The 21,794-nt window shown below is 44.8% G+C and overlaps 1 protein-coding gene across 8 annotated transcripts in view; it reads left to right on the forward strand.

Annotated features, from left to right (window-relative positions):
* The window catches only part of LOC106588786 (triple functional domain protein), a 109,678-nt gene that overhangs the window by 29,489 nt on the left and 58,395 nt on the right, over positions 1-21,794 (forward strand). For 6 of the 8 annotated variants that reach the window (XM_045709540.1, XM_045709541.1, XM_045709544.1 and 3 more), the window contains exons 3-5: positions 10,419-10,493; positions 12,951-13,065; positions 14,759-14,951. In XM_045709540.1, the coding sequence (XP_045565496.1) occupies positions 10,419-10,493; positions 12,951-13,065; positions 14,759-14,951 (383 nt within the window). Of the gene's footprint in view, positions 1-266; positions 361-10,418; positions 10,494-12,950; positions 13,066-13,482; positions 13,623-14,758; positions 14,952-21,794 lie in introns of those variants that run through there. The other 2 variants (XM_045709547.1, XM_045709542.1) reach the window with 2 other exon arrangements.

Genomic DNA, 21,794 nt, shown 5'->3' on the forward strand with positions numbered 1-21,794 from the left:
ACACTTTTTTTTGTTTTATCCCAAAAAAGTGTATCTTAGCCTTGATTAGCCTAATTTAGCTAGCGTAGCATTGTGGGCCTAATGCTAGTTTTTCACAATGCAATGAGTATTTTTTGTTGTTGTCGTAACTTAGCATTGTAATGTAGCTTAGCTGGGGGGTTGTGTTAGCAGAGGAGGTAGTTCCTCATGTTCCCTGGCCGGTTGGAGTAACAGACTTTGGAATACTGGGAATATACAGTACCATGCAGACGTGTTGGTACTGGGGGAGGATAACATCACTGATGACCAATCACGTGTGGCAGTATGCTCAGACAGGCTCCGCCCTCATCCAGCTGACAGGTATGCTGTTGATGCCAATTGGTGCCAAACTTTTTGGATGCATCTGAAATGGAAAAGTCTAAGCCGCATCCTTGGGACTTCCAACTTTGACGTACCCCACTGAAGTTTAAATTGATAACAGTTAAGATAAGGGTTAAGGTTAGGTTTAGGTAAGGCTAATGGTTAAGGTTTGGGTTAGGATTTAGGGTGGGGACGTTCCAATGTTCCCACTTAGCACCTACCCATCTGAAATGGCAACAGGTTCCTTTTAAATAAAATCAAATGGTATTTGTCACATGTTTCGTAAACAACAGGTGTGGACTAACGGTGAAATGCTTTCTTTCGGGCCCCTCCCAACAATGCAGAGAGAATGAAAATAGATCAAATAATAGAAAAGTAATAATTAATACACAATGAGTGTGTGTGTGTGTGTGTGTGTATATATATATATATATACTGCTCCAAAAAATAAAGGGAAGGTGACCACAGACCACTTCTCAGTTCCTATGCTTCCTGGCTGATGTTTTGGTCACTTTTGAATGCTGGCGGTGCTTTCACTCTAGTGGTAGCATGAGACGGAGTCTACAACCCACACAAGTGGCTCAGGTAGTGCAGCTCATCCAGGATGGCACATCAATGCGAGCTGTGGCAAGAAGGTTTGCTGTGTCTGTCAGCGTAGTGTCCAGAGCATGGAGGCGCTACCAGGAGACAGGCCAGTACATCAGGAGACGTGGAGGAGGCCGTAGGTGGGCAACAACCCAGCAGCAGGACCGCTACCTCCGCCTTTGTGCAAGGAGGAGCAGGAGGAGCACTGCCAGAGCCCTGCAAAATGACCTCCAGCAGGCCACAAATGTGCATGTGTCTGCTCAAACGGTCAGAAACAGACTCCATGAGGGTGGTATGAGGGCCCGACGTCCACAGGTGGGGGTTGTGCTTACAGCCCAACACCGTGCAGGACGTTTGGCATTTGCCAGAGAACCAAGATTGGCAAATTCGCCACTGGCGCCCTGTGCTCTTCACAGATGAAAGCAGGTTCACACTGAGCACGTGACTGACGTGACAGAGTCTGGAGACGCCGTGGAGAACGTTCTGCTGCCTGCAACATCCTCCAGCATGACCGGTTTGGCGGTGGGTCAGTCATGGTGTGGGGTGGCATTTCTATGGGGGGCCGCACAGCCCTCCATGTGCTCGCCAGAGGTAGCCTGACTGCCATTAGGTACCGAGATGAGATCCTCAGACCCCTTGTGAGACCATATGCTGGTGCGGTTGGCCCTGGGTTCCTCCTAATGCAAGACAATGCTAGACCTAATGTGGCTGAAGTGTGTCAGCAGTTCCTGCAAGAGGAAGGCATTGATGCTATGGACTGGCCCGCCCGTTCCCCAGACCTGAATCCAATTGAGCACATCTGGGACATCATGTCTCGTTCCATCCACCAACGCCACGTTGCACCACAGACTGTCCAGGAGTTGGCGGATGCTTTAGTCCAGGTATGGGAGGAGATCCCTCAGGAGACCATCCGCCACCTCATCAGGAGCATGCCCAGGCGTTGTAGGGAGGTCATACAGGCACGTGGAGGCCACACACACTACTGAGCCTCATTTTGACTTGTTTTATGGACAGCCTGTAGTGTGGTTTTCCACTTTAATTTTGAGTGTGACTCCAAATCCAGACCTCCATGGGTTGATAAATTGGATTTCCATTGATTATTTTTGTGTGATTTTGTTGTCAGCACATTCAACTATGTAAAGAAAAAAGTATTTAATAAGATTATTTATTTCATTCAGATCTAGGATGTGTTGTTTAAGTGTTCCCTTTATTTTTTTGAGCAGTATATATATGTGTGTACAGTATCTCACAAAAGTGAGTGCACCCCTCACATTTTCGTAAATATGAGTATATCTTTTCATGTGACAACTCTGAAGAAATGACACTTTCCTACAATGTAAAGTAGTGAGTGTACAGCTTGTATAACAGTGTAAATTTGCTGTCCCCTCAAAATAACACAACACACAGCCATTAATGTCTAAACCGCTGGCTGATTTCTTTTGATTTTCCCATGATGTCAAGCAAAGAGGCACTGAGTTTGAAGGTAGGCCTTGAAATACATCCACATGTACACCTCCTCTAATTGACTCAAATGATGTCAATTAGCCTATCAGAAGCTTCTAAAGCCATGACATAATTTTCTGGAATTTTCCAAGCTGTTTAAAGGCACAGTCAACTTAGTGTATGTTAAGTTCTGACCCACTGGAATTGTGATACAGTGAATTATAAGTGAAATAATCTGTCTGTAAACAATTGTTGGAAAAATTACTTGTGTCATGCACAAAGTAGATGTCCTAACCGACTTGCCAAAACTATAGTTTGTTAACAAGAAATTTGTGGAGTGGTTGAAAAACGAGTTTTAATGACTCCAACCTAAGTGTATGTAAACTTCTGATTTCAACTGAGTGTGTGTGTGTGTGTATGTATATATCTAAATAAATTACAGACAGTGTCACCAGCAGAACACCCCCACACCATCACACCTCCTCCTCCATGCTTTACGGTGGGGACTACACATGTGGAGGTCATCCGTTCACCTACTCATGCGTACAGAGGGGGAAAAAAGTATTTGATCCCCTGATGATTTTGTACGTTTGCCCACTGACAAAAAAAGGATCAGTTTATAATTTTAATGGTAGGTTTATTTCATATATATACTGTACCAGTCAAAGGTTTGGACACACCTACTCATTTCAGTTTTTTTTTATTTTCACAATTTTCTACATTGTAGAATAATAGTAAAGACATCAAAACTATGACATAACACATATGGACTCATGTAGTGACCAAAAAAGTGTTAAACAAATCAAAGTATATTTTATGTTAGAGATTCTACAAAGTAGCCACCGTTTGCCTTGATGACAACTTTGCACACTCTTGGCATTCTCTCAACCAGCTTCATGAGATAGTCACCTGGAATGCATTTCAATTAACAGGGGTGCCTTGTTAAAATACATTTTTGGAATTTATTTTCTTCATAGTGCGTTTCAGCCAATCAGTTGTGTTGTGACAAGGTAGGGGTGGTATACAGAATTTGGTAAAAGACCCAGTACATATTGTGGCAAGAACAGCTTAAAAAAGCAAAGAGAAACGACAGTCCATCATTACTTTAAGACATCAAGGTCAGTCAAATGTCAGGTAATGTGAAAGTTTCATCAAGTGCAATTGCAAAAACCATCAAGCCCAATGATGAAACTGTCTCTACTGAGGACCACTACAGGAAAGGAAGACCCAGAGTGACCTCTAGTAAGAAGACACTTGCTTGGGCCAAGAAACACGAGCATTGGACATTAGACTGATCGAAATCTGTCCTTTGGTCTGAAGAGCCCAAATTTTAGATTTTTGGTTCCAACCACCATGTCTTTGTGAGCCGCAGAGTAGGTGAACGGATGACCTCCACATGTGTAGTCCCCACCGTAAAGCATGGAGGAGGAGGTGTGATGGTGTGGGGGTGTTCTGCTGGTGACACTGTCTGTCATTTATTTAGAATTCAAGGCACACTTAACCAGCATGGCTACCACAGCATTCTGCAGCGATACACCATCCCATCTGGTTTGCTTTTAGTAGGACTATCATTTTTCAACAGGACAATGACCCAACACACCTCCAGCCTGTGTAAGGGCTATTTGACCAAGAAGGAGAGTGATGGAGTGCTGCATCAGATGACCTGGCCTCCACAATCACCCGACTTTAACCAAATTGAGATGGTTTGTGATGAGTTGGACCGCAGAGTGAAGGAAAAGCAGCCAACAAGTGCTCAGCATATGTGGTAGCTCCTTCAAGACTGTTGAAAATCATTCGAGGTGAAGCTGGTTGAGAGAATGCCAAGAGTGTGCAAAGCTGTCATCAAGGCAAAGGGTGGCTACTTTGAAGAATATCAAATATATTTTGATTTTTGGTTACTACATGATTCCATATGTGTTGTTTCATAGTTTTTATGTTGTCATTATTATTCTACAATGTAGAAAATAGTACAAATAAAGAAAAACCCTTGAATGAGTAGGTGTGTCCAAACTTTTGACTGGTACTGTATATGTTATAGTGGTACTCTGACCAAACGTAATGCAGTATATAGGAAATAAGAGCCATTTCAGATTCACCCTTTGATCAGGAGAGGAAGTCTCTTTTAGAGTATTGAGATGCACTATTCCACTCTCACCTCTTTGGTTTTGAATGGTAAAGTGAAGGTTAAAGACGACCACTTTTTCAAAACAGAAGAGTGAATAAGGTAGATAGAGAGAGGACAGAGAGAGGACAGAGAGGGGGAAGAAAATGACCATCCCGCCGTCCTCGTCCGTCTGCTGTGGTTGAGTCAGGGTGACATCATCGTCTGCAGTGGCATTGCAGGGTTTTTACTTTCCTTTCGTTCCTTCTTTTCTCCTTCACTAATTTTATTTGCTCATACATCCTGGCTGTCACTTCTCAGCTGCTTCCATCAATCCTCAACTCTCTCTCATTCTGTTGTCTCTCTCTCTCTCTCTCTATACATCTGTCTCTTTCTATCCCTCTCTTTGTGGCCCTTTGTATCAGATATTGTCTGTGTGTGTGCAGTTGTTACGGCGATCCTATGGATTCTGGCCAGTGTGCAGCTGGTCACATAAGTCGTGTAAAGATGTGTGTGAGAAACACAGTAGGATGCGGTGTGTGTGTGTGTGTGTGTGTGTGTGTGTGTGTGTGTGTGTGTGTGTGTGTGTGTGTGTGTGTGTGTGTGTGTGTGTGTGTGTGTGTGTGTGTGTGTGTGTGTGTGTGTGTGTGCACTGTATTTAAAGCAATTAGCTGTTTTATTTCCTAATCCTCAAAATGCACAGGGGGATTATCGACCCAATGACCTACACACACACACCCCTCTTCCTCCCCCTGACTGAGTATGGTTGTGGGAGTGTAGAAAGTGTTCCAGAAGCTCACCACAGGGGCAGCTAAATATAGAGGAGCTCAGGTCATAACACACTAGAAATAACACTGGAATTATTATGGAATACAGAGCAGGGCCAAGGAAGACACACACACACACACACACACACACCGATGGAAAGACGGTCTGGAGCACAGCGACACAGACACACAGATACATACACACACATAGTCCTGCTTCCTACAGGCAGACTATTAGGAGCCTGTCTGAGTCTGGTCGCTAGTCTCCCATCTGATGTGTGTGTTTGTGTGTGTTTTATAATTGCGTACTGGAGGGCTAGAGCTCTGAGGAACTATACGGTAACAGTTTAGTGAATTCGCAGAGAACTACAAGTCTTTCACTGCAAAACATTATAATCTCTACTACCTACTACACACACACACACACACACACACACACACACACACACACACACACACCGTAAAGATAGTCATTGAATTGGACAGCTGACGGTGTGTTTGTTCCATGATCTCCTGATCGATCCATCCCTAAATCTCATATTTAAAATGACAAAATGACTGTGTTATTATTATGTGGAGGCTGCTGAGGGGAGGACGGCTCATAATAATGGCTGGAACGAGACAAGTGGAATGACATCAAACACATGGAAACCATGTGGAAACCATGTGGAAACCATGTGTTTGATGTATTTGATACCATTCTACTTATTCTGCTCCAGTCATTACCACGAGCCCGTCCTCCCCAATTAAGGTGCCACCAACCTCCTGTGGATAAGACAGCTGGCATGATCGGCACATTTCACATGAGTGAAGGCTATAGGCTTTTATCACCCTTTCGTTGGACGTTTGTAAATGATCCAAAATGGGTTATTGTGTCAAACATGTGTAGTCCACTCAGTCGCATTGATTCCCATGCCACCAGTTTATTTAGATTTTTATTTATTTGACCTTTATTTAACTAGGCAAGTCAGTTAAGAAGAAATTCTTATTTTCAATGACGGCCTAGGAACTGTGGGTTAACTGCCTTGTTCAGGGGCAGAACGACAGATTTTTACCTTGTCAGCTCGGGGATTCGATGTCGCAACTTTTTGGTTTTAAGTCCAGCGCTCTAACCACTAGGCTACCTGAGGTTCCCCATGTGCCGTCACAGAGCAATGAACAGAAATCAACTGTGCAAATGCACATAAAAAGTCATTTTACTTGTGAAATAAGATTACTATTGGGCAGTTGTTGAGCTGTTTTGTAACAGTTGGTTGATTCTTTGTTAAAGGGTTTCATAGACTCCATTTTAACTTTCATCACACACTTCTCATCAGTGTCCGAACAACACACACAACCATTTAAGACCATGGTAGCGCAATGAGCTAATGCGTAGTTCCAATCTGATGTTTGAATCTCATGTTATACCCCCTCACAGAAGGAAAGACAAATGAGAGAAGGATGGAAAGAGAGAGAGAGGATGAGAGTAAACGATAGATCATTATTTTCTTGTCACCTCAGCCATAGGAGGATTATCTCCATAAACACTTCCACAATGCCTGTGAGGGGAGGCAAGCCATGCAGTATACTACCAGCCCCCAGGTGTGTGTGTGTGTGTGTGTGTGTGTGTGTGTGTGTGTGTGTGTGTGTGTGTGTGTGTGTGTGTGTGTGTGTGTGTGTGTGTGTGTGTGTACTCGCCCCCAAGCTCTAAATGTATAGCCCAGGAATAGCAACACGATATATGCTTTTTTCTGTAATGAGTGTGCATAGTGTCTGTGTGTGTGTGTCTGGGTAGGTGTGTGTGTGTCTGGGTAGGTGTGTGTGTCTGGGTAGGTGTGTGTGTGCCTGGGTAGGTGTGTCTGTGCTCACTTACTCCTCTGTGAGGCGCTGTAACATTGCAAAAGAGAGTAATGACATCATCTCTGTCTCTCTCTCTCTCTCCGTCTCTGTCTCTCTCTGTGTCTAGTGTGTGTGTTGTCCTGGATAACTCTAAGGACACAGATGTATGAGTCTGCAGGGACAGAGGGAAGAAGGGAGGGAACAGCGAGTGAGAGAAATAGAGAGGGGGGAGGGAGGGAGAGCGTGTGAGAGAAATGGAGAGGGGAGAAGGGAGGGAACAGCGAGTGAGAGAAATAGAGAGGGGGAGGGAACAGCGAGTGAGAGAAATGGAGAGGGGGAGGGAACAGCGAGTGAGAGAAATAGAGAGGGGAGAAGGGAAGGAAGAGCAAGTGAGAGAAATAGAGAGGGGAGAAGGGAGGGAAAGAGCAAGTGAGAGAAATAGAGAGGGGAGAAGGGAGGGAAAGAGCAAGTGAGAGAAATAGAGAGGGGGAGGGAACAGCGAGTGAGAGAAATAGAGAGGGGAGAAGGGAAGGAACAGCGAGTGAGAGAAATAGAGAGGAGAGAAGGGAGGAGGGGAGGGAAAGAGCGAGTGAGAGAAATAGAGAGGAGAGAAGGGAGGGAACAGCGAGTGAGAGAAATAGAGAGGGGAGAAGGGAAGGAAGAGCAAGTGAGAGAAATAGAGAGGGGAGAAGGGAGGGAACAGAGCAAGTGAGAGAAATAGAGCGGGGAGAAGGGAGGGAACAGCGAGTGAGAGAAATAGAGAGGGGAGAAGGGAGGGAACAGCGAGTGAGAGAAATGGAGAGGGGAGAAGGGAGGGAAAGAGCAAGTGAGAGAAATAGAGAGGGGAGAAGGGAGGGAAAGAGCGAGTGAGAGAAATAGAGAGGAGAGAAGGGAGGGAAAGAGCCAGTGAGAGAAATAGAGAGGGGGAGGGAACAGCGAGTGAGAGAAATAGAGAGGGGAGAAGGGAAGGAAGAGCAAGTGAGAGAAATAGAGAGGAGAGAAGGGAGGGAAAGAGCGAGTGAGAGAAATAGAGAGGAGAGAAGGGAGGGAAAGAGCCAGTGAGAGAAATAGAGAGGAGAGAAGGGAGGGAACAGCAATCGAGAGAAATAGAGAGGGGAGAAGGGAGGGAACAGCGAGTGAGAGAAATAGAGAGGAGAGAAGGGAAGGGAAGGAAGAGCAAGTGAGAGAAATAGAGAGGGGAGAAGGGAGGGAAAGAGCCAGTGAGAGAAATAGAGAGGGGAGAAGGGAGGGAAAGAGCGAGTGAGAGAAATAGAGAGGGGGAGGGAACAGCGAGTGAGAGAAATAGAGAGGGGAGAAGGGAGGGAACAGCGAGTGAGAGAAATAGAGAGGAGAGAAGGGAGGTTAAGAGCGAGTGAGAGAAATAGAGAGGAGAGAAGGGAGGGAAAGAGCCAGTGAGAGAAATAGAGAGGAGAGAAGGGAGGGAAAGAGCCAGTGAGAGAAATAGAGAGGAGAGAAGGGAGGGAAAGAGCCAGTGAGAGAAATAGAGAGGAGAGAAGGGAAGGAAGAGCAAGTGAGAGAAATAGAGAGGAGAGAAGGGAGGGAAAGAGCGAGTGAGAGAAATAGAGAGGAGAGAAGGGAGGGAAAGAGCCAGTGAGAGAAATAGAGAGGAGAGAAGGGAGGGAAAGAGCCAGTGAGAGAAATAGAGAGGGGAGAAGGGAGGGAAAGAGCCAGTGAGAGAAATAGAGAGGAGAGAAGGGAGGGAAAGAGCGAGTGAGAGAAATAGAGAGGGGAGAAGGGAGGGAAAGAGCCAGTGAGAGAAATAGAGAGGAGAGAAGGGAGGGAAAGAGCGAGTGAGAGAAATAGAGAGGGGAGAAGGGAGGGAACAGCGAGTGAGAGAAATAGAGAGGAGAGAAGGGAGGGAACAGCGAGAGAGAAATAGAGAGGGGAGAAGGGAGGGAAAGAGCGAGTGAGAGAAATAGAGAGGGGAGAAGGGAGGGAACAGCGAGTGAGAGAAATAGAGAGGGGAGAAGGGAGGGAAAGAGCGAGTGAGAGAAATAGAGAGGAGAGAAGGGAGGGAAAGAGCGAGTGAGAGAAATAGAGAGGGGAGAAGGGAGGGAACAGCGAGAGAGAGAAATGGAGAGGGGAGAAGGGAGGGAAATAGAGGGCTAACCCTAACCCCACTCCTGCGGGATATGATGAGGTTATGTTTGACGGTTTAGTGAAGGACAGGTAGTGGTCTCATTCGGTCAACACATGACCAGGAATAAACTCCCTATAGCTAACACTTCCCTTTCTAACCTGAAAACGTCTTTGTTACAGTGGGAGTTCCTATTTCTATAGCCTCACTGCTTTGTGTGTGTGTGTGTGTGTGTGTGTGTGTGTGTGTGTGTGTGTGTGTGTGTGTGTGTGTGTGTGTGTGTGTGTGTTTGTTTGTTTGTTTGTTTTCTCTTGCCTTATACACCTCAACAGTTAATCCAGCCAGACATAATCATTGTTATGAGATCCTACTACTACAAAGGGAGACTTACTGGAGATCCTTTCTAAAAACATTGACCCCTAGTGGTCCGAATATTGACTTTGATCTCAGGCCCTTTTTATGAACAAGTTCCCCCTGTTGATGATACTTATTATGCATTATGGTTGGATCAAAAGATTACATGGAACAAAACAACGAAATGGGAAACAATTACATTTCTATGTGAAGTTGAATTGGACAATGATGTATGTTGATGCTAATATTATGTACAATATTCATTATGTTTCCATATGATGACAGTGGCCTATTGTGTTCAATGTGCCTTGAACTGTTGTTTTCTGGCTGTTTCTCTCAGTTCATTGGAATTAACTTAGTGCTTATGACACACCCCTCACTATTGTCATTGGTTGCACTAGTTGCACTGTTTGTCAACAAAACCTGGTTCAAGCATTCATGGCATTGCCCTGAAGAAAACACGTTGATGCCGAAACATTGGTGATCTACCCAATAAATGACTGAGAGTTTATATATGGAGTGTCACTCTTTATTTGTATAGCTTATAGTTTATTGGCCTTTAGTCAGCACCTCTACATTAAATCATTTTCTCTGGGTGTTTTTGTATGTTCCCCATTCTGAACACTTCTTCTTTCTTTGACTATGATGCTGACAAAATCAACCTATTCCCTATTCTCAAGTTAAAAATACCAACTCAGACATTTGAATTGTTATACAAGGTGGATAAAACTAGGCCTATTTTTCCTGAATCCTTTCGAAGGAAGAAGAGAGGATTTGAACATTGGATTTGAACATTTGTATAAAAAAAATAAAAATAAAAAATAAAAATAATTCTCTGTCATCTTTCTATGTGATTTTTGATCCTAACCCTTCTGTCATTCCTTCTCTCTTTCCCTCTCTTCTCTCTCTCCAGGTTTTCGCAGAAATGAAGACATGAGAGCGATGGAGGTGTTGCCTATTCTGAAGGAAAAAGTTGCCTTCCTATCAGGTATGTGTGTGTGTGTGTGTGTGTGTGTGTGTGTGTGTGTGTGTGTGTGTGTGTGTGTGTGTGTGTGGAGAGAGAATCCTCCTTGTTTCTTTCTTCATAAACAAAGCTAATGGAACATGACACATTGGCTACTTAGAGCTTTACACACTTACAGCTCCCAGGCATGGAATTACACACACACACACACTCTCTCTCTGAGTGTGTGTAATTATAGCTGTGACCCGTGGCTACTGAGAGGTCAGACCCCAGACACTTGACCTTTGACCTCTCGTCTGTTGTTCCTGCCAGTTCTCGACTATTTTAGTGTTCAATGTTTCTCATCGCGCCGAAGCAGGAGGAACAAATGCCTGTGTGTTTGTGACGGTGTGTTTGTGACTGTGTGTTTGTGACTGTGTGTTTGTGACTGTGTGTTTGTGACTGTGTGTTTGTGACTGTGTGTTTGTGTCTGTGTGTTTGTGACTGTGTGTTTGTGTCTGTGTGTTTGTGTCTGTGTGTTTGTGACTGTGTGTTTGTGTCTGTGTGTTTGTGACTGTGTGTTTGTGACTGTGTGTTTGTGACTGTGTGTCTGTCTGTGTGTTTGTGTCTGTGTGTGTGTGTTTGTTTGTGACTGTGTTTGTGACTGTTTGTGTCTGTGTGTTTGTCTGTGTGTTTGTGTCTGTGTCTGTGTGTTTGTTTGTGACTGTGTGTTTGTGTCTGTGTGTCTGTGTGTTTGTTTGTGACTGTGTGTTTGTGTCTGTGTGTTTGTCTGTGTGTTTGTCTGTGTGTTTGTTTGTGACTGTGTGTTTGTGTCTGTGTGTTTGTGACTGTGTGTTTGTATCTGTGACTGTGTGTTTGTGTCTGTGACTGTGTGTTTGTGTCTGTGACTGTGTGTTTGTGTCTGTGACTGTGTGTTTGTGTCTGTGACTGTGTGTCTGTGACGGTGTGTTTGTGTCTGTGACTGTGTGTCTGTGACGGTGTGTCTGTGTGTTTGTTTGTGACTGTGTGTTTGTGTCTGTGTGTTTGTCTGTGTGTTTGTCTGTGTGTTTGTTTGTGACTGTGTGTTTGTGTCTGTGTGTTTGTGACTGTGTGTTTGTATCTGTGACTGTGTGTTTGTGTCTGTGACTGTGTGTTTGTGTCTGTGACTGTGTGTTTGTGTCTGTGACTGTGTGTTTGTGTCTGTGACTGTGTGTCTGTGACGGTGTGTTTGTGTCTGTGACTGTGTGTCTGTGACGGTGTGTCTGTGACGGTGTGTCTGTGACTGTGTGTTTGTGTCTGTGACTGTGTGTTTGTGACTGTGTGTCTGTGACTGTGTGTTTGTGTCTGACTGTGTGTTTGTGTCTGTGACTGTGTGTTTGTGTCTGTGACTGTGTGTTTGTGTCTGACTGTGTGACTGTGTGTTTGTGTCTGTGACTGTGTGTCTGTGACTGTGTGTTTATGTCTGTGACTGTGTGTTTGTGTCTGTGACTGTGTGTTTGTGTCTGTGTGTTTGTGTCTGTGACTGTGTGTTTGTGACTGTGACTGTGTGTTTGTGTCTGTGACTGTGTGTTTGTGACTGCGTGTTTGTGTCTGTGACTGTGTCTGTGACTGTGTGTTTGTGTCTGTGTGTTTGTGTCTGTGACTGTGTGTTTGTGTCTGTGACTGTGTGTTTGTGTCTGTGTGTTTGTGTCTGTGTGTTTGTGTCTGTGACTGTGTGTTTGTGTCTGTGTGTTTGTGTCTGTGTGTTTGTGTCTGTGTGTTTGTGTCTGTGACTGTGTGTTTGTGTCTGTGACTGTGTGTTTGTGTCTGTGTGTTATTCCTCTTCCTCTTTTGTCTGACTCCACTCTCCTCCTGCGTGTGGCCAAGGTCACTGACAGACCATAATAAACAGAAGTATGACTCGGAGAGAGAAATAAAGAGAGGAAGAGAGAGGAGGGTCTGAGTGACTGGTTGCTATAGTGATTAGTTACTCTCTGTCATAACCATTTCCCATCAATGCATTTTGGAAAGTAATTGGCTTTGAAAGGAGAGGAGTGGTTGGGGGAGGAAGGGTGAAAGGAAGAGGGTGGTGTAGGAAATGAGTCGGGAGGTATTGAAATATGAAGAAATGTGGGGGTGGAGGGTGGTATAGATTGTGTATCCAGATACAATTAGGTCTACATAACACATTGATATAGTCAAAGAAATGACTACAGGGTTTCTATAGAAATACTTCTATATTTCTGTATACTGCTATATAGTTATCCTGATAAAAATCATATTTCCCCTGCCTCTGAGTACCTGTTACTGAATTGTGTGGCCATGATCATACTCATGGGAATATAACTGTGTGTGTGTGTGTGTGTGTGTGTGTGTGTGTGTGTGTGTGTGTGTGTGTGTGTGTGTGTGTGTGTGTGTGTGTGTGTGTGTGTGTGTGTGTGTGTGTGTGTGTGTGTGTGTACGCTGCACTGTGCTCTAAGCTGACCGTTTTATCCTGTGTGTGTGTGTGTGTGTGTGTTCCAGGGGGCAGAGACAGACGCGGTGGTCCAGTGTTAACGTTTCCTTCACGCAGTAACCATGACAGAATACGAGCCGACGACCTCAGAAGACTCATAGCGTACCTCGCTGGCATCCCCAAGTACGTGTGTTTGTGTCTTTGTGTGTGTACAGTATCTGCATGTGTACATATTGTGTGTATATTTGTATGGTTGGTTTAGTCTCTTGGATTCAGATCTTTAACCAAACACGAGAGAGAGAGAGCGGGGGAGGGAGGAAGAGAAAAATGGAGTGATGAAAACAAAGAGAGGGATATTGTGGGCCAGAATACCTGCTGCAGCTCCTCTGCTGCCAAGAACCCTTCCTCCACACTGTCACTAGAGAGAGGGAGAGAGAGATGGATGAAGAGATGGAGAGTCGGACCGAGGAAGAGGGAGGGATAGCGAGAGGGATGGGGAGTCGGAAACGAAAAGGAGGGAGTGAGGGATGGAGACAGCGAGGGGAAGAGGATAGAGCGGGAGACAGCAAGGGATTAAAACGGAGAGAGAGAGAGAGAGAGAGAGAGAGAGAGCGCATGTGCGGGGAGGTGTGTGTGAACAACAGTGTCGCAGCAGCAGAGGCGGTACGGTTTCTGTATCTGCTCAGTGGTAGTTGTTGGCTAAGTTTGAGTAGGTCTACGCTGCTGCTGTCTCCTTCTAGGTACGTCTCTCCTCTCTCTCCATCGTATCGCTCTCTCCTCATCAAAAATCTCTTAACGGTTCTTCTCGCTCTCTATGTAAATGAGATGTAGATCTCTCTCAGCTTTTTCACTCTGTCCTCTGTATAATGTGTTTCTGTGTTTGTGTGTTCTCTATCTCTCCCTCTCTCTGTCTCTCTCCCTCTCTTTTCAGTGTATAGGGAGTCAGAATTTCTGTTTTATTTTTAGTTTACCTGGAAAACATCTGCAGACTGTCTTTAGCTGACAAACAAATGGACAGACAGACAGATGTTAGAGAGGAGGAAAGGATGGATAGAAAGAGAAGGAATCCAGAAATAGAGTCTTAGGAGGGAATAAGGGATTGTGAGAGATGAAGGATAGATCCTTGAGAGAGAGAGAGAGAGAGAGAGAGAGAGAGAGAGAGAGAGAGAGAGAGAGAGAGAGAGAGAGAGAGAGAGAGAGAGAGAGAGAGAGAGAGAGAGAGAGAGAGAGAGAGAGAGAGAGAGAGAGAGAGAGAGAGAGAGAGAGAGAGAGAGAGAGAGAGAGAGAGAGAGAACTCTCTGGGGCTGAGTGTTGTGGTCCACAGAGAGAAGGAATAGAGAGAAAGACAGGGGGGGATGACTAGAGGCTGTTTATTACTAGCCATGCAGGATGTATGGTGCAGTGGGAGAAGATTAGTTTAACTACGGTCTTGATGCTGGTGATGGATTCAGTCTCTTCTGCTTTGTTTTGGTCGTTATGCTGAGTGTTAGGCTGCAGATTTTTCTTATCTGGCTGGAAATCACTGTGTTTGTGTGTTTGTGTGCGCGTCCGCACTGCAGTGCATGCTATATGTGCTTTTCACAGTACAGAAAATGCGTCATCTCCATCTCATGGTTTGTTTTGATTCCCTCCCTACCTCCTCCCTTTCCTCTCTTTCTCTACCTCCCACTCACCCCCCTCCCCCTGTCTCTACCACTTCTCTCTGCCCCCTCCCCTTTCCCACCCTCCCACTCTCACTCCTTCGCTACCACCTCTCCCCCTCCTACCTTCTCTCTCCCTCCCACCTCCCTCCACACTATCTTTCGCTACCACCTTCCCTCTCCCTCCTCCCACCCACCCCCTCCCTCCACCCTTCCTCCTCCCTCCCCCGGTCCAGTGAGGAGGTGATCCAGCATGGCTTCACAGTCATAGTAGACATGCGAGGCAGTAAATGGGACAGTATCAAACCTCTACTGAAGATCCTCCAGGAGTCGTTCCCCTGCTGTATTCACATAGCGCTCATCATCAAACCAGACAACTTCTGGCAGAAACAACGCACCAACTTCGGCAGCTCCAAGTTCGAATTTGAGGTAAAATGACTGTTTTTCTTTATTCAATTGCAGAGATCTGGTGTGCCTCAAACATGATTTTGAGGTTCATATAGTTTTTTCGGACAGTCAAGCAATTAAAATAATGAATTGTAGTTAATGGCATTAGGTAATCATAATTAATCACAATTTTAGAATTAGCTAAAATTTGGCCTAATAAAAAGCAGTGCAGTGAGTTATAGGCATACTATATTTTGATATAATTAAATAAACATAAAATAATTTGTATCAGAATGTTTTAATGGCATTTTTACCATACACAACACAAAAGTCACTAACATACAGCTAGCTATTAGGCCTAAAGCTCCCAATATTTTAAGGCCTACCTCCTATCAATGTTTTTGTAGTTTAACACTTGCAGGCACACACACACACACACACACAAACACCCACACAGACACACTGTTAAAGCTTCAGGCGTTCTAAATGAGCGTTCTCCCTGTTTCTGATTGGAGGGTTGACTATTGGAAAAAATAACTGTCTCTATGGATACAAAGACCAAAAAGCTTAAAAACCTGTCCAACAATGTTATGAATTCCACAGAAGACAATAACAACAGATCAGCCAGGTCTGAGTTCATGTAAAATGTCATAGAACTGTTATCTCGCCTAGGCTACATATCCATGTTCTTCAACATGAACCTGTCGCACGCTGCTAGTACTACAACAGGGATAATTTGCTTAAACCTTTTGACCTATGAACTACAACAAAAACAGTAGCCTAGCTAAATGGAATGGATTTCCTGTTCTGATTAAAATAATTGTGTGAAGTTAGTTGAATCAATAGGCATTCGGCCATTGTAAACATTATTTGGATTAGCTAGCTAGGTAACGCTAGCACAATGAGCTAGCTACTAACGTACAAATTATTTTTTTTACTGTTATCTAAAGAAACGCCTGGGAATGTGTTCATGTTTGAACTTTAGTTAAAAATGGTTGCTCAAAGCAGCGCGCATAATGGATGTTTGGGTTGGTTTATAACGGAAAAGATGCGGGCGCATTGATGTGGCCTGAAGCTGATCTTGGTTCTGATCCTGAACAGTCAGATCGCTGGCAACAAGTACAAGAAGCTGCCATGTGTGGAATCATAGCTTGTTTCCGCTAGCTGTATCTTGCGCTTGATACTATGTCTTGTTTTAATGTGTTTTGCCTTATTTCATGTGAATGCTAAAATTCGCTAGCTAGCTAACCAACAACTGTACCGATGTATTTGAGAGACAACAAGCGCAAATTGTGCAAATGTATTTATGTTTTCAATAAACATTTGGTGACGAATACAGCATGTTGTCAACAATCTATGGCCAAGCCTATCTGCTTTGACCCAAAATTGCGCTCGCGTCGGTTTTGTTGCTGAACAACCAACAGAAAGAGTGCACATTGCACACAGGATTAAGTGTGTGTTTGTGTGTGTGTTGCGCTTAAAAGGGTCAGTGTGGAAACACGTGCGTTTAAAAGGGTCTGTGCGCTGAAGAAATGGAGATGCGTTTAACAGCATCGGAAAAAATACGGCTTTATAAATGCCGTGCCATAACACGTTATTAACGTCTTATCTTTGACAGCCCTAATTGTTTTATTATGGCCTTTTTTTGTTCTTCCAATGCATTTTAATACCAGTGCCTTTGCCGAAGCAGAACAAACCCAACAGCAACATGGCATGGTGTGTGTTAACGTTGGAGGTCTACTGCTCTGTAATACTTTGCTGTATTACATTGTAGATTTATAATCACAATGGGATATTGTTTGGAGCTGCTTGTTTTGACACACACAAGCTGCTGTTTTCAGTTGTTTTTGATAGGCTTGATTACTTCTATGTAAACTTCTATGTGATATTGTTGAAAATCCTGCAGAACAAGGCAATAATGTAATAGTATTAAATCCTGCAGAGCAAGACAATAATGTAATAGTATTAAATCCTGCAGAGCAAGGCAATAATGTAATGGTGTTAAATCCTGCAGAGCAAGGCAATAATGTAATAGTATTAAATCCTGCAGAGCAAGGCAATAATGTAATAGTGTTAAATCCTGCAGAGCAAGGCAATAATGTAATGGTGTTAAATCCTGCAGAGCAAGGCAATAATGTAATAGTGTTAAATCCTGCAGAGCAAGGCAATAATGTAATGGTGTTAAATCCTGCAGAGCAAGGCAATAATGTAATAGTGTTAAATCCTGCAGAGCAAGGCAATAATGTAATAGTATTAAATCCTGCAGAGCAAGGCAATAATGTAATAGTGTTAAATCCTGCAGAGCAAGGCAATAATGTAATAGTGTTAAATCCTGCAGAGCAAGGCAATAATGTAATGGTGTTAAATCCTGCAGAGCAAGGCAATAATGTAATGGTGTTAAATCCTGCAGAGCAAGGCAATAATGTAATGGTGTTAAATCCTGCAGAACAAGGCAATAATGTAATGGTGTTAAATCCTGCAGAGCAAGGCAATAATGTAATAGTGTTAAATCCTGCAGAGCAAGACAATAATGTAATAGTGTTAAATCCTGCAGAGCAAGGCAATAATGTAATAGTATTAAATCCTGCAGAGCAAGACAATAATGTAATAGTGTTAAATCCTGCAGAACAAGGCAATAATGTAATAGTATTAAATCCTGCAGAGCAAGACAATAATGTAATAGTGTTAAATCCTGCAGAGCAAGACAATAATGTAATGGTGTTAAATCCTGCAGAACAAGGCAATAATGTAATAGTATTAAATCCTGCAGAGCAAGACAATAATGTAATAGTGTTAAATCCTGCAGAGCAAGACAATAATGTAATGGTGTTAAATCCTGCAGAGCAAGGCAATAATGTAATGGTGTTAAATCCTGCAGAGCAAGGCAATAATGTAATAGTGTTAAATCCTGCAGAGCAAGGCAATAATGTAATAGTATTAAATCCTGCAGAGCAAGGCAATAATGTAATAGTGTTAAATCCTGCAGAGCAAGACAATAATGTAATGGTGTTAAATCCTGCAGAGCAAGGCAATAATGTAATAGTATTAAATCCTGCAGAGCAAGGCAATAATGTAATAGTATTAAATCCTGCAGAACAAGGCAATAATGTAATGGTGTTAAATCCTGCAGAGCAAGGCAATAATGTAATGGTGTTAAATCCTGCAGAGCAAGACAATAATGTAATGGTGTTAAATCCTGCAGAGCAAGGCAATAATGTAATGGTGTTAAATCCTGCAGAGCAAGACAATAATGTAATGGTGTTAAATCCTGCAGAACAAGGCAATAATGTAATGGTGTTAAATCCTGCAGAGCAAGGCAATAATGTAATAGTGTTAAATCCTGCAGAGCAAGACAATAATGTAATAGTATTAAATCCTGCAGAGCAAGACAATAATGTAATGGTGTTAAATCCTGCAGAGCAAGACAATAATGTAATAGTGTTAAATCCTGCAGAGCAAGGCAATAATGTAATGGTGTTAAATCCTGCAGAGCAAGACAATAATGTAATAGTGTTAAATCCTGCAGAGCAAGACAATAATGTAATAGTGTTAAATCCTGCAGAGCAAGGCAATAATGTAATGGTGTTAAATCCTGCAGAGCAAGGCAATAATGTAATGGTGTTAAATCCTGCAGAGCAAGGCAATAATGTAATGGTGTTAAATCCTGCAGAACAAGACAATAATGTAATGGTGTTAAATCCTGCAGAGCAAGACAATAATGTAATGGTGTTAAATGCTGCAGAGCAAGACAATAATGTAATAGTATTAAATCCTGCAGAGCAAGGCAATAATGTAATGGTGTTAAATCCTGCAGAGCAAGACAATAATGTAATGGTGTTAAATCCTGCAGAGCAAGGCAATAATGTAATGGTGTTAAATCCTGCAGAGCAAGACAATAATGTAATGGTGTTAAATCCTGCAGAGCAAGGCAATAATGTAATAGTGTTAAATCCTGCAGAGCAAGGCAATAATGTAATGGTGTTAAATCCTGCAGAGCAAGGCAATAATGTAATGGTGTTAAATCCTGCAGAGCAAGGCAATAATGTAATGGAGCGATATGCTATTTGGTTTGATTTATATACAGTTTTATTTGCTGTGATAATGTGATAATGTGTGGAGCTCTACTTTTTGTTGTTGTATTAAGTTACACACACACACACACACACACACACACACACACACACACACACACACACACACACACACACACACACACACACACACACACACACACACAGTTGCACACCCTGTTAGAGCAGAACCACTGGTGTATTGGCTTGTTTCAATTGGTTGATGGTGTGTGAAGCCATGTCACTGTCAGCCAGTCACCACAGGGCAAAATACACATACAGGATTAAACACCACCTGCTCTCTCTACCCTGCTGTGCGTGTGTGTGCGTGTGTGTGCGTGTGAGGCCGTGCCTGCGTTTGTGTGCGTGCATGTGTGTGTGTTTTTCAGCGCCACATTTTGCTCTGTAAAATCACTTTGTCGTCCAATGCTGGGTTATGCTTTTAAAATGTGAACATTAAATATTAACATTTCATTAGGAGCTGAAACAGATGGAACATTACTGTATAAGAGATGGAGGGAACAGAGCGAGAGATGGAGGGAACAGAGCGAGAGATGGGGGAACAGAGCGAGAGATGGGGGAACAGAGCGAGAGATGGAGGGAACAGAGCGAGAGATGGAGGGAACAGAGCGAGAGATGGAGGAACAGAGCGAGAGATGGGGGAACAGAGCGAGAGATGGAGGGAACAGAGCGAGAGATGGGGGAACAGAGCGAGAGATGGAGGAACAGAGCGAGAGATGGAGGGAACAGAGCGAGAGATGGAGGGAACAGAGCGAGAGATGGAGGGAACAGAGCGAGAGATGGAGGGAACAGAGCGAGAGATGGAGGGAACAGAGCGAGAGATGGAGGGAACAGAGCGAGAGATGGGGGAACAGAGCGAGAGATGGGGGGAACAGAGCGAGAGATGGGGGAACAGAGCGAGAGATGGGGGAACAGAGCGAGAGATGGAGGGAACAGAGCGAGAGATGGGGGAACAGAGCGAGAGATGGAGGGAACAGAGCGAGAGATGGGGGAACAGAGCGAGAGATGGAGGGAACAGAGCGAGAGATGGGGGAACAGAGCGAGAGATGGAGGGAACAGAGCGAGAGATGGAGGGAACAGAGCGAGAGATGGAGGAACAGAGCGAGAGATGGGGGAACAGAGCGAGAGATGGGGGAACAGAGCGAGAGATGGGGGGAACAGAGCGAGAGATGGAGGGAACAGAGCGAGAGATGGGGGGAACAGAGCGAGAGATGGGGGAACAGAGCGAGAGATGGGGGGAACAGAGCGAGAGATGGGGGGAACAGAGCGAGAGATGGAGGGAACAGAGCGAGAGATGGAGGGAACAGAGCGAGAGATGGAGAGAACAGAGCGAGAGATGGGGGAACAGAGCGAGAGATGGAGGGAACAGAGCAAGAGATGGAGAGAACAGAGCGAGAGATGTGGGAAAGAGCGAGAGATGGGGGAACAGAGCGAGAGATGGGGGGAACAGAGATGGAGGGAACAGAGATGGGGGAACAGAGCGAGAGATGGGGGAACAGAGCGAGAGATGGAGGGAACAGAGCGAGAGATGGAGGGAACAGAGCGAGAGATGTGGGAAAGAGCGAGAGATGGGGGAACAGAGCGAGAGATGGGGGGAACAGAGATGGAGGGAACAGAGATGGAGGGAACAGAGCGAGAGATGGAGGGAACAGAGCGAGAGATGTGGGAAAGAGCGAGAGATGGGGGGAACAGAGCGAGAGATGTGGGAAAGAGCGAGAGATGGGGGGAACAGAGCGAGAGATGGGGGGAACAGAGCGAGAGATGGGGGAACAGAGATGGAGGGAACAGAGATGGGGGGAACAGAGCGAGAGATGGAGGGAACAGAGCGAGAGATGGAGGGAACAGAGCGAGAGATGGAGAGATGGGCTGACGCGTTCTAACCTTAACTTGTTGTGATTTTCTCCTCTGCCTTTCTTTGGATTTAGAGGGCTATGCATCTTTAATATGTTTCTTCCATCACTCCTCTCATTCTGACTATCATCCTGCCCACGCAAGGCTTTGTCATGTCTCTCTCCTCAGCCCTCTCTCCTCAGCCCTCTCTCCTCCGCCCTCTCTCCTCAGCCCTCTCTCCTCAGCCCTCTCTCCTCAGCCCTCTCTCCTCAGCCCTCTCTCCTCAGCCCTCTCTCCTCCGCCCTCTCTCCTCAGCCCTCTCTCCTCAGCCCTCTCTCCTCAGCCCTCTCTCCTCTGCCCTCTCTCCTCAGCCCTCTCTCCTCAGCCCTCTCTCCTCAGCCCTCTCTCCTCAGCCCTCTCTCCTCAGCCCTCTCTCCTCAGCCCTCTCTCCTCAGCCCTCTCTCCTCAGCCCTCTCTCCTCAGCCCTCTCTCCTCAGCCCCTCTTTCCTCAGCCCCTCTCTCCTCAGCCCCTCTCTCCTCAGCCCTCTCTCCTCAGCCCTCTCTCCTCAGCCCTCTCTCCTCAGCCCTCTCTCCTCTTCCCCTCTCTCCTCAGCCCTCTCTCCTCAGCCCTCTCTCCTCAGCCCTCTCTCCTCAGCCCTCTCTCCTCAGCCCTCTCTCCTCAGCCCTCTCTCCTCCGCCCTCTCTCCTCCAGCCCTCTCTCCTCAGCCCTCTCTCCTCAGCCCTCTCTCCTCAGCCCTCTCTCCTCTCTCTATCCTTCAATCTGGCACAGAGTGTGGATGTTAACCTTGCTGTGTGGGTTTGGTATTATCTAGGGAACATAAAGCACTTGAGAATGGAAACAATCTCTCCCATATTTCTCAATCTGTACAGACATGTCTTTACCTTTTCTGAGCAAAAAGTCATTTTAGAAATGAACCCCAAAAAACGTTATATAAATCAAATC

The sequence above is a fragment of the Salmo salar genome, chromosome ssa27, assembly GCF_905237065.1.
Source record: "Salmo salar chromosome ssa27, Ssal_v3.1, whole genome shotgun sequence".
NCBI classification, from domain to species: domain Eukaryota; kingdom Metazoa; phylum Chordata; class Actinopteri; order Salmoniformes; family Salmonidae; genus Salmo; species Salmo salar.